Below are 18,335 nucleotides of genomic sequence, written 5' to 3' on the forward strand. Positions count from 1 at the left end.
CTTGGTATCCTTGAAAGACAGGTTACTGCCTTGGTAAGCTTGGTATAAGCTGTGCTTTAAGGAGAGAGAGTGTGAGAAAGTGTGAGAGAGTGTGTGTATCTGTCTACATATTTTATATACATCTCTCTCTATAAAAATTCACATCCTTTAAGTAGCAATTATGTCCTATAACCAGGCACTTATTAGTAGCTAGTGACTGCCTGGTGCAAGGAGGTTGCCCCTTACCCTTTCCTGCTTAATCGTTAACTGCCAACAGGTGCCCAACACATTAATTATGACATTACTTTAGAAAATCAGAGAGGAACAAAACTTCCTGTTGGGTCTTACTGCCTGTAAGGCTGTGGCTGTAACTTTCACTCTGGATAGTCTTACATCTCCAGTGTTTATCAGCTTGTCCAAATCTACCCCTCAATTTTATTCTTTCTACACAGTCTCTTCACCAGATCTTTTCTCAGGCTGCCTTGCACATGATTTCATCTTTTTTACGCTGTCTTTTATCTTTGCTGCACTCCCCTTGCCTGATGTTGCCATGTGGATAATCTTATAACTAAATACCATCTGAACAATTACGAACGAGAGCATCAGCTTGTAATAACGCTCGATTGCCGACGAGCCTTTCTGAACTGCTCCCCTTGTCTGCCTAATTCCTAGTCTCCGCTGTCTTTCTAAAAAAAATTGTCTCCGAGACGGGACGCCGCGCCGCGCGCCCCAAGGGACCCAGCGTGCAGGAGCGGGCCGTCCGCGCGCGGCGCCACCCGCAACGGCCGCCCCCTCCCCCCACTAACGGTCGCCCCCTCCCAGTAACGGCCGTCCGCGCGCGGCTCCACCGATAACGGTCGCCCCCGCGCAGTAACGGCCGACCGCGCGCGGCGCCGACCCCCGCCCGGCCCTGCCGCGCCTCGCCGCCAGGGGGCGGCGTCGCCCCGCAGCGGGGGGCTCCGCGGCTCCGCGCCGGGCCGGCGGCCGCCACGGCGAGGTGCCCCGGCGCCCGGACGGGAGGCCCGGCGGGCGTGCGCCCCTCTGCCCCGCGCGGCGGTGACACACGGGGAGCGGCGCCGTGAGCAGCCTGGGGGGCCGGAGCTCGGCTCAGCTCTCCGCGAGTGCTTCTCAGGTGAGTCGATGAGCCGGCCGAGTTGCCGCCGCGTATCGTTTTGTGCCTCAGGGGCTCGTTTTAAAGCGGCGCAGGGTCTCAGCGGGAGCGTTGTCCTGCCCAGTCTTGTGAGACAGCGCTCTTCCACACCGGGCGTCCCCTTCGATCGCCCGTCCACAGTAAAAGGGATTTAAATGCCGTGTTCACCGTTAAAATAGCAACGCTACTATTTGACATGGCAACACTCTCTCATGTGCCCTTGCTATCGCATTTCTACCGTACGTCGCCTGACTTAGAGGCATCCCTGATATATCTGTCTCTAACCATTTTCTCTTCCACGGCCACGGTCCTAACACAAGTGCCTCCGACATAAACGCTGCAATTACATGGATTACTAGTTTTGAGGGGAGTTAACCTAAAACCTCTTTCTTTATACACTCTATTTTTACCCTGAGCACAAACGCATTTTCCTAAAATACACGCCGGGAAGTATTCACGCGGCTGATCCAGCGCAACCGCACGCTCCCCTTAGAAAGAAGTGCTACGGGCACCCGGCTCGCGAGGGGGCACAGCGTCTCCCCGGGCGCGGTGAGGGCTCCCCACGCCCCAAGCGCTCCGCGTGCGCGTAGCCCACCCTACCTGCCCCGCGGCCGCTCGCCTCCGCGCGCCGCCGACAACGCCTTCCAGGCGGCCCGGGGACACGCCCCCCGCGACGCCTATTGGCCGCCGCGGCGCCCGCGGGCAGTCGCTCCGGCGCTGAGTGGCCCGGCGCCCTGTCCGTCAGCGCTGCCTGTCAAAACAAGCCCGGCTCGGGCACAACGGAGCGGTGCTGCGGCAGCACTTCCTGCGCGCGCTCCCCGCACGGCGCCCGCGCCCCGCGCAGCCGCTCGCGCCCGCCCCCCCGCGGGACCTGCCCGTGCCGCGGGCGCCGCCCTGCGCGCGGGGTCCTGCGCGGCCGCGGATGGCTCCTGCCGAGAAAGTTGGTGCCGGTGCCGCGGTGCGGTGAGGGGCAGCCGCCAGGCGCGCTCCGGCGGTCCCCCGCGCCCCGACAGAAGTTGACGCGCCCGGCGGGGCGATGGCAGGCAACGGCCGCACCGCCCTCGACGCTGCTCGCCGGGGCGACGAGGAGCCCGAGGCAGCGTCGCTGGAAGCTCCGGGAGCGGGCAGGCGGCGGGAGCGCCGCAGCGGCGTCGCGGCCGTCGGAGCCGCCGAGCGCTTCCCCGGCGGCGGCTCCGGGGCGGCGGCCGACGCCGAGGCCGGTCTCCTGGAGGCTGCCCGCGCCGCCCCGCGCAGGAGCAGCATCATCAAGGTAAGGGGCGGCAGTCCCCCTCGGCGGGTCTCGCGCCGGGTGGCTGCCGACGCGGCCGTGAAGTTTCCGTGTGGCAGCTGCTGCCTGCCCGCGCTCGGCGGGCACGGGGCACCTGAAGGCAGAGCCAGCAGCTTCTCCCCGCGGCGGCTCTCTTCTCTCCGGATAGAAACAACATGCGGCGCCGCGAATTAGCAGACGGCGTGTTTGGAAAGTGAGTGCAGCGCAGATTGCTGTGCAGCACCATGTGCTTTACACCCCTAGCGGGAAACTAACGGGTCAAGCGCTGGCCTGAAGCCTTTGTCTTTGTTATAAGCTGGTAAGGAGAATAGCCTTCTGAGTACACTCCTCTGCTTTGGTTTTTCTCAGATTAGCTTTTAAGAATAAGCTATTTAGTCTGAGGTGAAATTGTATCTCCTTGCAAGCGTGTAAGTTAATCACTAATTCCTGGGGAGATGGTGAGTTAAGTCTCCTGAGCAAACTTCATTTAACATATGGTCACACCTGACCCTCTCCTACGTGCTAATCACTACTTCAGAAGACATCAGTGGGAATGCTGGAAAACGAGGCTTCGCTTTTAAAAATGTGTGAAAGCACTGGGCAAAACTCTAGCTCAAGGCATGAAGCAAAGAACATTTGATAGATATGTTTTAATTAATTGTGTGCCACTTTCACTATCGAGTGATATTTTGCAATATTGCTGAGAATGATAGTGATCTGTTTTGCAGCTGGAAGGAATTTCTTGAGATATGTCCTGGGATGGTATCAATCAACAGGGATACTTCTGGTAGAGAGGAAGTATTAATGCTGTTATACAAGGAACTGGTAAGACCTTCTCTGAAACACTGGTTAAAATTTGTTGCCTGTGTTTGGGAATTGTACATTCAAACCAAAACAGGTACAGGGAAGGACAGCTAGGATAGGCTGATAAGATGAATGAATGCTGAATGAGTGTGGTTTGTTTAGCCTGGAAAAATATTGGCTAACAGAGGATAATGATTGCTCTTTATCGTTATGTTGCAGAGGGAAATTTTGTCGTTATAGAACAAAGGGATACCTATGAATGAATTCAGGCTGGAAACTACAAAATGATTTCTGACCATCAGAGTAAGGATCTGTAATGGTCTTGCGGTAGAAACAGTAAGAGCAGAAAGTCATAATTGGTTTTTGAGGCTAACTATGGTAAGCTGATGAGTTAAATTAAATGACAGGGTTGTCTCTGATAGCAAGGATCAGAACTTGAGAATTTGCACACTGTGCATCTCGAAGGCATTATCCTGTTGGGACTGTGTATACAGTATGAAGCTTATTTTCCCACAAGGTTGTCTGAATAGTATATAAAAGTGTTCTGAAGAGCAGTTTCTCTTTGGCATCATACCAGTGACTAACTTGGGGAATACTTCTCATATTTTACCTTTTCAGGGTTTTCTGCTGAAGTACTTTAATATGCAGGAATTCTGTGTAAACACTGTACATAATGTGACAATGAATGCTACAATTTTTTTTAATTTAAATAAAACTTCTTTTAATCTAAGTAAGCCTGTATGTTCATGTAAATTCACAGAATAGTATTCCATTGCTTCCCTTAAAGTGATCTTATTGGGTAAATAGGGGGATTGAGAAAGCAAAGCAAGTTGTGCAGTGGGGGCAAGCTCTTATTTTGCAAGAATTGAGCAGTTTTGCCTTGTACTCCTGTTTCTCTCTGTCATTTGAAAATATACTTTAAGCACATGAACAGTAAATGGAAGAGTTTAACTTCCATAGATTTATGTGATCAAAGTTTACTTTAAAAAAAAAAAACCAAAAAACAAAAAACCCACTATCTTTTAGAACTCTCTGCAAGTTTTGAGGTTAGCATCTGAGAGCACAACTCCTAAGGAAGCCAGAGAGTTGCTTACATTGGTGGAGTGTTTTGGCCTCCACAGGATGACTGTGGAGTATAAAGGACTGAACAGAGACTTACTTTAAAAACCTTCCCTGCAGCAAGTTACGTTTGGCATATACTGTAAGTAAAATATGAACCCTTCTAGGTAATCTTGAAAGTGTTCAAGTGCTCTATTATTTGGCTGCAGAAACAGGGTAACTCATCTATATATAGAAAAAATGTAGCTGGAATATTTTTACTCACATTTTGCTTTGATAACATTCACAGCTTTGTAGATTGAGGGAAAACTGAAATAGCATTAATGAGAAATACCTGTAGTTGGCTTGTGCGCTGGAGAACTCGCCATACATATGCATTAGTTATTTAGGTTCTTTTTTTTTTTTACACTCACTCACTCATGCATGTATCTCTCTCTCTCTCTCTCTCTCTCTCTCTCTCTCTCTCTCTCTCTCTCTCTCTCTCTCTCTCTCTCTCTCTCTCTCTCTTCCCCCCCCCCACCCCCCCCCAAAAAAAGAGGACAGGATTTCTTCTTTCTTAATATGTAATGCTTTACAAGCCTCCCTATGATAGTTTTCCAAACAAAGTTGATTGCTGCTATTTTCCTTCTGCCATTCTCCTACTGACATTGTGATGTTCAAGCATGTTAATAGATGGGTAGGAAGAGACTGTAATTTGTTTTTTAATGCCTACTGAAATACTTTGTAACTTTTTACTGAGATACTCCTTGGTCAGTGCTTATCAGACTTCTCTCTGCTTTGTTTGCATTTGTTTAGCAGTACATACTTTTGGGATCTTTTTTTTCTTTTTGGATCTCTGTCTAAAGATACTGAAGCAGAGAACACAGCACTGCATGGTGTTAATAACAGCAGACTATGCCTGTGAAGTAGACTTGAAGCAGGAACAGCAGAGTCAAAATTCTTTATTCATAGTAGAACTATAAGACCTCTTACCTTTAAATTTCTTTCAAATGTTTTCATATGTTTCACATACATATTTTTCTTTAAAAGCCATTTTTGTTGTTCTTGCACATCATATACTACTTGTTTAAGGACTGAGGATTGGGATTTTGCTCTTAAATTAAACAGTACATCAAGGAAATCTGTTCTGACTGTATTTTTTTCAAGTTCCAATAAACTGAAGTGACTGGTTAATAAGATTATAGCTAGCTGTTTTGTTTCAAGTAGTTGTATTTGTCCTAGTGACACTTTTAGCTTTAAAATAAATAAAGAATATGAGACTTAGTTTCTTTCAGCTTGTGTTCTGAAGCTTGCTGACACAGTTCACATGTTTCAAATACATGATACATCCACCTATGCAACATGACTAAGTAGGAATTCTTTTCAAAAGACAGCAGAATTCTTCAGGAGAGTAATGATTCTGTAGTAACTTGTATTTTGCTTTTTGCTCTGTAAGCTTACATTTAGATGCCGTCTGCTTAATAGTTAAAACTATGATTATGGGAGATTAATTACAAGTTGATTAATTATTTGATAGCCAAGTAGTGATTTCTACCACAACTATGTTCTTCAGTGTATTCATAAATGCCCCAGAAAAAGAGGAAGATAGTGAGGTGACACAATTTGCAAATGTTCAAAAAATTAAGAGTAGTGAAGTTTTAGTCTGCCCCTGATGAGCTGCAGCAGCATATCTCATGATATGGAGTGGCAAAGAGCAAAGTAATGCATGCTGTGAAAAATAAATCTAATCTTAGTATGCATGATTGGCCCTACCTTAGTTCTTACTACTGAAGAAGGCGAGCTTGCAGTCATTGCAGATGTTTCTGTGGAAGTATTGGCTCAGTACTTAGAAGTGGCTGAAAGGAAAACAGTTTGTTAGGAAGTCTTAGGTGAAGAATTGAGAATAATACTTAATAAAATTGTTACAAAACCCCTCCATCTTCAGTCTGGCTACCCCATTTCATAAAGAATACAGCAGAGCTTAAGGGCAAGAATTGTATGCCTAACCATGGAAAGGCTCCCACAAAATGAGAAATCAATCAGATCTCCCTGCAGAGAGGCAGCTGGTGGCTGATACTTTAGATGTATGTGAATTCCTGAACATTGTGGAGAGAAGAACAGAGGACAGTTATTCACTCTTTTTCACAGAACACAAAGTAGGGGAAACCCTGTCATAGTTGTGTAGCAGCATGTTTAAAACAAACAGAAGTACTTTCTGACACAACATGTAATTAAATCATACACTTAACTGCCATGGAAAGCTGTGGCAGTCAGAAATGTAAATAGGTTCAAAATGACAAATTGATGGAGAAGAACTTCAAGGTGCACCAAAACCATGCGGTGAAGAAAGTCCCTAACCTACAAGCTGTTGAATGCTGGGAAGCTACAGCAAAAGATTGATTGCTTTGTACTTTGCTGTTTCTTGTATGTCTCCCCATTCATGTGCTCCTGGAGCTGGACTATCAGCCTAGGCTGACCTCTGTCTAACCCAGCATCAATTTGATAACAGAAACTTAAATACACTGTTAAGAAATGTGAGAGACAGTTTTCTAATGTTGCTAATGTAATAATTTCTTAGAATGAAAAGAATCTTCTCTATTGGTTGCTAGTTCAGAATTAACTATTTTTGTCAGCTTTATGAAAGAGAAGCATTTTGGAGATGATATTTGAATTGCTCAGGGGTAGCTATTCCATACACCACTATTTTTTTCATAACCATCTGGCAGATCTGAACAGGACCCATATTGGCTGGAGACCTTCTTTTGTCAAATGATTTGTTGAACTATATCCAATAATTAGAATCTCTGAAGATGGACTGTTTTTCTATGGAACTGTTGCTATTGTATTTAGCATGATGATACTTTGTTTAGGGCAGTAGGTATTTAAGACCAGGGCTAATGCCCACCCCCAGCTAAGCAATGTTGGTAGACATAGCATTGATGTGTTCAAGATGATAACATTGTAATAAGAAGGATTTAGGTCCTGTGGAATTTTTGTGTCGAACTGTATATTGGTAATAACTTTCTGTAGGAATGCAAGCCCCAATCCACAAAACTCTAGTGTGTAAAATGGGATTCAGACAAGATTTAGGCATGAACTCCCATGGAGCTGTCCTGAAGGCTCACCTAGCTCCTTATGCACCTCTGGTCTTTCAGGCATCTAAGTTTTGACAGAAAAGTCTCTTAAACCCTAGAGATCTTTTTTCTGTTTTGCAGGTCTAGAGTTGCTTGCAGCTTGTTGCTGAGCACATTATGTGCCTCATGCCTGAGTCAATCTGTAATTGTCTCCTGTTGGTGAAGGTCTTTCTGTATGGGTGATGTGAGGGGTCTCTTTCCATTTCTTGGGATTTTTTTCATGTTTCATTTAGATGTTTTGTTTCTGATACCTGGATTTCCCATAAAATATAATAATTCAATTTACAGCCATCTCTGCACTGAAGTAATACATCCTCTAAACTAAATCCTGTTCACTTGACCATACCCTACGTTCCTCCTTCATCTAGAAGGACTTGAGGCCGTGCTGAATCTTTAAAAATCAAGGGATCCTTTCTGCTTACTTGAGTGGACTGTAGGACCCTCAAGAAAAACCTCTAGGGCAAACTACTTGTATGAGAGCTTATAGTGGATTTTTTTAATATTATGTTGATTGCTAATTATGGAGTAGTTTTCCTGTTAATTGGTTCCGTATAGCGCACAATGTAATCCTTGACTGGCGGGCTCATTAAACATGTGGATAGAAATGAAGAATAGCACTGTTCTTTGTGGTATTTTTCCATACAGTACCACAATATTCAATATTATTTGAATGCCTTCCAATGAAATCCCTAAAGAAGTGACCTTCAAACTGGTGGGCCAGTATCCTTTCTGTAGGATACCAACAACTGTAATTCAGCCAGTCTGTTGACTTATCTGCATGCACAAGTTCTGGTAGGTCTTTTCAACAAATCATTTCATAGATCTCCAGATAAGAGACAGCAGCTGTTATTGCCAGGAGTAGGAGATGCAATTGATGATACTGGCTGATTTGTTTTTAAAGTATGCTGTGTGCACAAAGGCTGTTGTGCAAAAGTGCATAATTAACTGCAAAAACCATGTTCTGTTGAAGTACTGGCACTGTTGGGTAGGGCACAGCAGAGGAATGTTTTCTCCTGTTTACCAAATATGTTAAGCAGCAGTTAATAAAATTGTAAATTTTCATATCTGTGCAGAGATTGCAGACTCCTATTAAGACTATTTTCTATAATAATATTTTATTCATTTTGTAGTTCCTCTGAGATCAGCTCCATCTGCAGCAAAAATGTTTTGAGTTAATGGGCTCTGTGTGTGTGTGTGTATGTGCACGTGCGCATACGTATGTATCTATATATATTTGTCCTTTGGTGTAAATGTGAAAATGATGCAGGCAATTATTGTAGAACCCATAATGCATCCTTTGTGGTGAAACATTTAGCTGATCAAGTTTGCAAGATTAATTAGCATAACTTTTCTTTTCAGGATGCACCTGGTGTAATTTTTGGTAATACCTTTATGGGTTTTACTAAGAAGTGGAGAAAGATGATTGATATAAATATTTATTACACATGTATTCTAGATTATTTTTTCTTTTAGCCAATATGACCTAGAAGTTTTGACATGAATTACAGTTTAGAAACTACTCAGGCTTGATTAAAAAGTTGAGATAAGTTCTGCAAAAGGCTGAATACTTCTTCTAAATACTAATACTCTTAAGATTACCTGATTGCTTTGTATGTACCTATGTAAGAGTGTATTTATAGTCAAAGCCATGTTCCTAATTCTTTCTGTATAGCAAACGTTTTCTTGTTATTGAAATTTATTTATGTAGAATAGTATCTTCTAAGTAATCTTCTAAAAGTCAGAAATTTGCAGTTTTGCTGGTTACTGATCCTCTTCCTGAAATGTGTTTAAATTACTGAGATTACTATAATGACGTCACTTAGTCTTCGTCCATTGTTATCCTGTGTATTAATTAAGGTTAAAGTCTCTGATCCTTAAGGCCGTGTACAGGCTGTAATTTAAATAATTAACTGGAGGTAAACTGAACTAGAATATTCCTGTTACAGAGCTGTGTAGACCAGCAAAGTTGGTCTTTGGATTATTTTGGGCAATATGTGTCAGGCAATGTTATTGTGACGTATCTATCTAAGGGTGCATCAAAGTCTAAAAGGCAACTGGCACCAAGTAGTAAAGTGTACTGAGAATTTTTTAAAAGCTGTTCTAGCTGTAAACATACACTGTGAAGGTTTGATTCTCCTCTGAGTTGCGTACTCGGGAATACTACTAAGACTCACTTCATCTCTGTAGTAATCCTGGCAAAACAGCTACAGGGAGACAGAGAAAAGACAGAGGATCTTGAACTTTTCACTTGGAAAAAAATTCATTATATTCATGCTGCTTATTCCCAGGAGACTCTCCATCCTGTTGGTGTCTCGTCTCTCCTAATTGGCCTGTGTCATGCTGCTTTGGTACCATTTCTGGGGGCAGTGAGAGCAAGTCTGCTGCCCAGGACCTTGTTAAGGAGCTCATGCAGAGTGGAAATTTGTTCTGGAGTAGTGCAAAGCTGCCACATACCGATTTGCATGGGTGTCAGTGACTGCACAGAAGATGCAAGGCAGTGGATCATGAGGACTTCAAACTCTTCTTTCTTGACTGGAAGTTTGTTTTGGTAACTTGCATGTAGCTTCTGAATAGGAAATAAGAATAGTTGTCTGATACCTGTTCAGTGCAAAGCTGTCTACTTCATTACATACCTTTCAGTGAACTCGTGAATTGGATAAAGTAATCATGATATGTGGACCTGAAGTTTGTCAAGCCATGTTGAGCAGTGATACTTCCAGCATAATTTGGATCTAATTATCTGTCTGGTGTATTTTAGATAGGCATAGCATGTTCTCAGTTCTTTAGGCAGTTCCAATAGATTACTAAGCTGTTTTGATTGAAAGTTGCAATAAGTCTTCATATAGCTCTTTCAGATAGGATTTTGGGGAGGGGAGAATGGGACAAAAAGGGAGTTGCTTACATGGAATGTGGGGTGTGTTTATGGTTTGAGAGGCCTGCTGCTAATGTACACCTGGCTGCTCCCATTTTACTTTTGTGCACCCTGCACTTTTCTTTGCATTTGTATTGGTGCCTCTCTTAGTGTATGTGTTTAAAAAAAAAAATCTTCTGCCAGGAGTCTTGGTGGAAAAAGACTTCATGAACTTAAGAAATTCTCTAACACTGAATCCTACTGCAAAGTCGATACTTTTTGTTGTGCTTGTGTGCTGTAGTGACTGCCTGAAGGTCTTGGCTACAGTGTGTGTGGTTGTGCCAGGAAAAGGTAGGACTGGGATAGGAAGGAGAACTGCTCAAACAAGAGTTGGATGGTAGTGGTCAGGTAACGGGAAAGCCATGGGGCACAGCAGGCTGAAGTTCAGGCTGAGACCATGTTTAGAAACTGAAGTGAGGGTCAGAAAATTGGAGTATCTGTAATGCAAGCCCTGCTGGAGGGGGAGGCTGTCACATGGAGCAGATGCAGCTGAAGAAAAATTGGAGAGCCTGGCTAGCAGTTGGGCAGAGGAGGCAGGAGCCAGCTGGGAGTGCACAGGCAGGACAGGCACAGCTTAGCTATGTTTCCTCTGTCAGTATAATTTCTTTTGAGAAAAGAGAATATTCTTGCTGGATTTTGGCAGTTTTAGCCTACTGTCACTGTTTGCATGCAAGATGCATAATATTTTGCAATACCTAACATTAAGTTTTCTCTTAATGCACTTTTAAAATATGGGATAGGTAACTCTTGTAAATGTAGGTGAATGTAGATTTGTTTTGAGAAATATCTATGGATACTTCCTGAAGGAAGTCTCTAATGTTATATAAAATTTATATATATAATATATATAAAAAAAGATCAGGTTTATATAAATATATATATAATATAAATAAAATTATTTTATATATATCCCTCTAATGTTATCTAAAATTGTTTGTGATTTGAAAATGCAAGTCCTAGTGTATATATAGCACGTGAAATTTTTCCCTGAGTATTATGACTTGCAGTGGCGTTGTTCCCTAAAGCAATGCAGACTGAGTGCGAGCCCCGTTTCTGCACTCTCTGAAAACAGTGGCAATTTTCCCATAGTTATCACTGGATGAAGGACTGGATTGATATTTTGCAAACCAAATATCCAATCACTAAACTCAAATATTTTACTTTGAAGTTTTTTTCTTTAGGCTCCTAGAAACTTGAAGTGTAGTTAATTTTGCTCTGCTGATCCTACTTTGAGCTAGATGAGGTCTGTTTGGAAAAATTTTTTGGTTTACACCTAAACATTACTGACAAAGAACTAATTTTGGAGAATTGTTTTCAGATAACAGTTGCTTCTATTAGAAGCGCGAAAAGAATAAGTTGTTATTAGAGCTGAGAAAGAGAGACAATTTAATAAACAGCATCTTTTAATAAATGCACTTGCTGTGTGTTATTTGCTTGGCAGTGCTGCTGTTGGGTGTGTGCAGAATGCTTATTAACAATTTCATTGACATTCAATACAGTTTCTTTTTACTAACTTTTTTATGGATGGGAGAGGCACTTTCACACCCAGTCTTGTCTATTGGACTTGTTTATGCCTAGAAGTAATTCACTTCAAGGGACTGATTCAAATCTCATTGAAATCAAATTCAAGGCCGTTCATTGACTTCAGAAGGTAATCCCAGTATCCTTGGCTGCCAAGGAGGACTGTTCACTGCAGGAATTTGTGCTTACTTTGAAGGCTTAATGTAAATAATTTATAATGGTAAAAACTATATTAGGTTCTGGTCCTAAGCATAGACCGTATAGACCAGTCTGTGGACTGTATTGCCTTCCTGTAAGAGGAGCTAATTTGCAGCAGTGGATGTAGAGGATAGAGGATGTGAAATAGAAATAGAGGATGTGGATAACTCCAAGTTGTGGTTTGGGAAAGAGAAGAAATACACCTGTGCAAGTATGATGTTTTGCCTGGGGTCAGAAGCCTTGCTGGGAGGATGGGGGTGGGTGGGTAAAGTTTAAGTGATAGGAAAAAAAGATTAATGAAATGGGGTTTATACCCTCATTTACTGTCTTTCACCATAACAATGTCCTATATGCTGTGAAATGCTGACATACAAGCATTTGTGATGAAATCTTGCCACAGTTAGAGCTTGAATGAAAGGGCCATCTCTTTCCCTGAAGAGTTTGCCTTTCTGAGGACACTCGCATTTGGATGTGATATGATGTTGGATGATCAGCCGCACTTAGCAAGAAGAGCCTGAAGGAGGAAGCAAGGTGAGTGCAATAAGCAGTGAGGTTCAGAACAACACAAAGGAAGTGAGGTGCTGAAGAGCTGCACCTTGGTGGCAGCGCTGTGGGCAATGCCTAAAGCATCCAGAGAAAGGAGCAACTTGGCTGCAGCTTTTCAAGGAAGCAAGACTAAAGTACGCTCTGTGGAGTGAAAGAGAAACTAGCCTTAAGAGGGCTGGGTACCCTCTGACCCTGTAGCAGCAGCTCCCCTTCTAAATAGGAAATGATCATGAAGATACCATACGCTTTCTCAGCTTTCATAAGAAAATTTGCATGTAGTTGATGTCTGGCTTCCACATGTCCCTCTCCCTGTAGAGAGGGAACTGCCTATTTCCTTTAGACTGGCTTTTAACTTCTCCAAAGATACTCCTACTACAAACGCACTTGGCATCATTTTTAGAAATTTGAGAATTTGGAAAGGAACAGTGTGGGCACAGTGTTCCGTTCACTGGAATGGGAGAGGAAAGAGCTGTTTTCTAACGTCAAACGTTTGCAGCATTTCCTCTGTTGCTTGAATAGTTGTGAAGCAAAAGACATGACCCAACTGAGATATACTATTTATGTGGTTTAGATGTGGTACAGTTCAGAACTTTAGTTTGTTTGGAATGCCATTTACTTTGTTTATTTAACTGTACACCTACTTGAGGATCATAGAATGTCTCTAACTGGTGTTGTGGCATATTGCAGCCAGGAGCACATATTGCACAGTTCTTCAAATAGCATTCAAGGAAAACAGAGAACTGTTTATGTATCTGGCTATCTATATGTTCAAAAGAACACGATTTAATTTGCTCTAATGATTATTTTCCCTTTGTCTGTATTTCACATATACTTTGCATGCCTATGGAAACTCACATAAGGTGTTAAATAGACTTTTTAGGCCAAATGTTGCAGTATTACAGAGTTCTAACACTGTGGAATGGTAATATTGTTTCCTTTACTGTACCCAAGAGAATAATTATTGCAAAGTACAACTTCTCTTTAAAAAATAAATAAATAAATAAATAAATAAAGCCCACCATTTTAACTTGGCATTGCAGCAGAGATAGTGTATGTATAAGAAGGTGAAACATGTTTTTCCACTGCCAAATAGCTTGCCTATGTCGCAAATACTTTTTTGGACTTATCTCCTATTCTTTTCTGCCGACTGTAAATACAAGTTAAAATGGCGTATTTAAAAGTTTTTTTTAACTGGCATACTCATCAGGCGCAAGCTGATGTTAGAGCTGGTAATAGATTATCTAAGAGTGATTTGCGTTACCTTTAATTAAAGTAAGTTTTTGTAAGCACAAAGACCAAGAGGACTGAAGACATGTAAGGCCCTTCTCTTGTCATCAGTTTTTCAAGGAGGAGTGGCTGTGCCCACATCAGTAGGGCAGTGGGTTTGCTGGAGAGTAGGTGTTTTTACCATTGGTCTAAACTGGCAGTTTTTGCAAAAAGCTGCCATGCCCTTTGCTCATGCACAGAGGGGTAAGAAAGGCACAGGCCACGTGGTGCTCCTGTGGCAAAGTGCAGTACAGAGCACTCTCCAGGCCAGTAGGGTTGCTTGCACAGAGGCGCTGCAGGCCTAACTCTGTTTAGCCTTACTTAGGCTGGTTGTATCAGAGTAAGACTTGATCCGTGCTTTATTTAGGCAAAAAACGACTACTTAAGAGCCTCCGATAAAGCTCTTAGTATCTGAAACAAATGTTTATCTTCATCAATGCTGAATACTTGCATTTCCTTCACCGGCAATTGCAAACCAATGACACCTTTCAGGATAGGGCTGATGCATTCATTCCCTCTAAAGAGAATATCACTTGTCTGCAGTTTGGACAGTGGATGTTTTTGTTCTGTCTTCCTGGCTATGTGTAAAATGTCAGCTGTACTACTGAATTAATACATCATTACATGAATCTGTATTTTTTATGGGTGTTTGTAGTGCCTATCTGTATTTTTTTAGTGCCCGTTCATAGTGCATTTTATCTTCAAGAACTTTATTTGCAGTTGCAGGTTGTAAAATCTGAACATGTGGGTTATGTCCAGGTGTAACGTTGCATACCCCTTTGGGTTTGTTATGCTTCAATAAAGTAATTAATGGGTAAATGCAAATATGGGGAGAAACGATATGAGAGGATAATATCATAGAAAAGATGTAAATGCCTCGTGTGTTTGTACAGCGTGATATCACCAATTGCTTCTCACTTAGTCAGAAATCTTGGCTGCTCTCGTTAATTATTCTGTATACCAGGTTTTACTCTGGTTTCCAGATTATAGCAAAGTTAATGATTTCCTGCTCCTTCCAAGTTTGTGAAAATATTTTTTTGCTTTTAGTGTTTTGCCATTGCATGTTGGTTGCTGTCTAAGGCTTTATTATGTAGAGAGAGTATTCAGGGAATCTGTCACACGAAGCTATATTCATAGTGGCAGTTTTCTGTCTAATTTGCCTCCACTGCAATTATAATTTTTCTCTTTCTTCTAGAAAAGGCTGCAGAAGCTAATGTCGCCAGCATTTAAGACTCCAGACATTGGGGATGTATTAAACATCCTTCTGAAATGACCTGTGATGTCTGGAGACGTTACAGAGCTTTTAAATGGGGTTCTAATGATGTCAGGTGAGGCAGTGACAACAGAAGAATATCAAGCCTTTCTCTTTCTGTGATGATTTAGTGATCAATAGCAGTAAAATAATCCAGGCAATGCATTAGGGAGGATTGCTGCTCTTCTCAAGTGGTTGCTTAACTTTAAAGATAAGCTTCATGGTGTTTCCAGTGATGATAATGATTAATGCTTCCATTGCTGTTGACTGCTCTGCGCTAGGCTTGCTTCCTTTGTAGGGTTTATGCTGTGTACGATATAAGAATTTTACCTCTGTCTCTCCCAGCAGGCCACTTCCAGCCATGCAGTGGTGCTTAATTAAATGTCTAGTTATGATGATGGACTCATATTTGGTTTTATAGGTCTGTCTAGGTGCCTTTTTCCCCCAAAGGCACTACTGTACTTCATGCTGAGAGGTGTGAAAAGCAAGAAAAAAGTTGATTTGCCAAATAACTTTACCTAGAAGTATTCAAAGAATTGGAGGAGAAGAGCCTGTGGCATCATTTCCATCTCCTGCTTCTTAAGATCACTTGTATGTAATCATTTTGCTTGCAGGTGAAGGACTAACTGATCAGAAGACAAAATGGAGTGTTTAACTGTTAACTGTAAGGGCCTTCCCCGCATAGTACTATGTGAATGTTCTGCTGGAGAAGATGCTGCTTGTCTTAATTACTGTAGCATCTGCTTGGAGCTAGAAGTGGGAAGTTTTTGAACATGATACTGCCAAAGTGCAGGGAGTTACAGGACAGTAGTGTAATTCTCTGGGGAAGTTTGTTTTACCTTGACGATGGACAACTGTAGTGGTAGACTGGAAGATGCTTGATGGCAGTCCTGAGGCAGGTGGAGCCGCCTTTGGTATTGGAATATCTGTTAATACAGACTCTACAGGTTTCTGTGGACCTACCAAACCCTTCCCTGAAAATTCTTTCCTTTCGACTGGGGGAATGGCAAAGGAGGGAATGTGTCATGAAGTCCAATTCAGATTTAGCTGATAGTCTTATTTCTGTGCTGTCCCGAGCAGGACAGGGCCAGGTTATACATCAGTTATTTCAGTGCTACCAAGGTTATGAGATTGCTTTTGTGCAAGGCCCGAGACTACAGTGTGCCACAGTTGCAGTATTAGGGTTTGCCAATATGCGGGAGCAATTCACTGTGGCACAAAGGTGTATTCTTCCCTTCCTTTTTGTTGCTGAACAAAAAGGAAGAGTTGTTGTAAGAGTGAGAACAGTGAAGGAGACTGGGAAAACAAGCAGGCTTTGCTTTCAGAGTATTAAAGTAATTCTTGAATTATGGCTTGTCAAATATAATACAGGTTTAAAAAGTATAGAGCTGTGATGACTATTTCCCTGACTGCACCAGTGTCCCAAGAAATCAAAACATGGTGTGTAGTTTTTGTGTGGAAACTAACTAGATCATGTAGGAGTTACGGTATTTATGATTTACTCCCATATTATTGTTTAAACCTACTGTATTTTTGTTGCCATAACAATGTAATTTTGAGTTTTTAGTTTGTGTATAACAATAACTTCAGAGATAAAGTGATCCCTTGCCCTTTTTTGGGGAAAGAAATACAAGGGGTTGGACAAAGAAGACAGAACTTTGCGTGCATTTAACTTTGTTATTGACAGCAAGATAGGGAGACAGGCAAACACTCTAATTATAACGTTTACAAGGACACTATGCAACACAATGAAAGTTCCGTGTCTTTTGTGCAAGCTGTTTTCCAAAAGGCTGTATAGTTGCAACCCTGATCAAAAATAGAAGGTTGGAGAAAGAAATGAGAAGGCACAGCAAATACACTGAAGGGATTTTCTTTTACTGCACGAGAAAGGAATCTTGAAGCTGAACAGAGCATCAGACTATCCAGAAGGACAAGGCTTTTAAACCAGTGTGTTGGAAAGGAAGTCAAATTGTTTTCTTCTCTGTCCAGCTTTGAGAATGCTGGGTTTTCTCTCCTGCGTCTGCTCATGGTGAGGTAGAAGAGCACCCAAAGCAGCTTGTGTGGCTCCTCAGCTGCACGCCAGCCAGGATAGCCTGTGTCCCAGCTGGCCATGGCTGTCCTGTCTGCCTGACTGCGGAGGGAAGCATCACTCCCTCTGGAACTGCATTTCCAGAAATCAATGTGCTGTTACCACCTTAATCATAGCTATGACAAATATTGCTTGTGTGAGAAACTGCTAGTTAGTTTTATAGCAACAGTTGATTTTACATCTTAGTATATTTCTCTCTAAAAGGTTCTTCGTTTTTGTGTGTCAGGATAGATATGTTATCTACATTACTTTTAACTAACATAAAAAGCTGAAGAGTCTTGGGTGCTGATCCTGGTTAGTATTCAGTATTCACGTTTCACTGGGCTGTGTCCTCAAGCTATTTAGGTTTCTTATTTTTCCAGGCTGGTGGAATCTCTTTCTCCCTAGATTTTTTTTTCCTTTTTCAGTGGAAAAACATTTCCCAGCTTCATTGTTCTCTACAGTTTCACTGAAGTCAGTTACTGGAAATAACTTTTTCTCTGGCAAGGCTGAAACAATTTCACCTCGAGATTCGGCCAGCTTTGCTGGCATCTGTATGTTCTCCCTGGGTTGGATATGTTCCCTTTGGACTCTGCTCCCCTCCTGGGGTTGCTGTACGCAGTCGGGCAGCATGACAATCTAGGCAGGTCATAAAAAGCTGCTGACAAAGGCCTTGCTAGAAATTTAATGTCTTGGCCTTTGAGGAACACGCCATTCAGAGAACCGAGCCTCTTCTGATTCTGTTTCTCTAATCTTAAATGTTCAGTTTGCTGCTTTTAAAACCCCCTCTCCCCCCGCCCGCCCGCACACACTCTTTTTCCTCCCCCCTCTCTGTGAGGAAGAGGGCTTCTGCAGAGATGTTGAAAACCATGCAGGGAAAGGTTGGAAATGGGGGGGGGGAAGGAGATTTCATAGGCACATTCTTGATGTCAGTTCTTGAAATCAAGACCCCTTGCTGCAGTGTGGTGAATCAGAATTGCCCATAGTTTCATTCTTTCCTGCTGTGTCCTGTACAGTTGTATTGAAGGTGAATTTAGTTGTCTTCCTGCATTGCCTTTTGGATTTGCCAGCACTGCTAATATTCCATTTATTTTGGAGAGAAGTCTCCAAATTGGGTTACAGTTTATGGGCCCTCTAAATTATGATTTCTTACTATAAGGAAAAATACTAGGCCTGCTTAATCAAGCCAAAAATGTTTTCA

General features: G+C 42.5%; 1 protein-coding gene across 3 annotated transcripts in view; it reads left to right on the forward strand.

Annotated features, from left to right (window-relative positions):
* Positions 1-1,007: 1,007 nt before the first annotated feature.
* The window catches only part of PLCL1 (phospholipase C like 1 (inactive)), a 211,302-nt gene continuing 193,974 nt past the window's right edge, over positions 1,008-18,335 (forward strand). The window contains exon 1 of one of the 3 annotated variants that reach the window (XM_064515164.1): positions 1,008-1,111. Coding sequence is in view for 1 of the 3 variants with exons in the window: in XM_064515162.1 (XP_064371232.1) it covers positions 2,166-2,399 (234 nt within the window). In the remaining 2 variants the exon portion in view is untranslated. Of the gene's footprint in view, positions 1,112-1,889; positions 2,400-18,335 lie in introns of those variants that run through there. The other 2 variants (XM_064515162.1, XM_064515163.1) reach the window with 2 other exon arrangements.

This window comes from Dromaius novaehollandiae, chromosome 7 (assembly GCF_036370855.1).
Source record: "Dromaius novaehollandiae isolate bDroNov1 chromosome 7, bDroNov1.hap1, whole genome shotgun sequence".
Lineage (NCBI taxonomy): Eukaryota > Metazoa > Chordata > Aves > Casuariiformes > Dromaiidae > Dromaius > Dromaius novaehollandiae.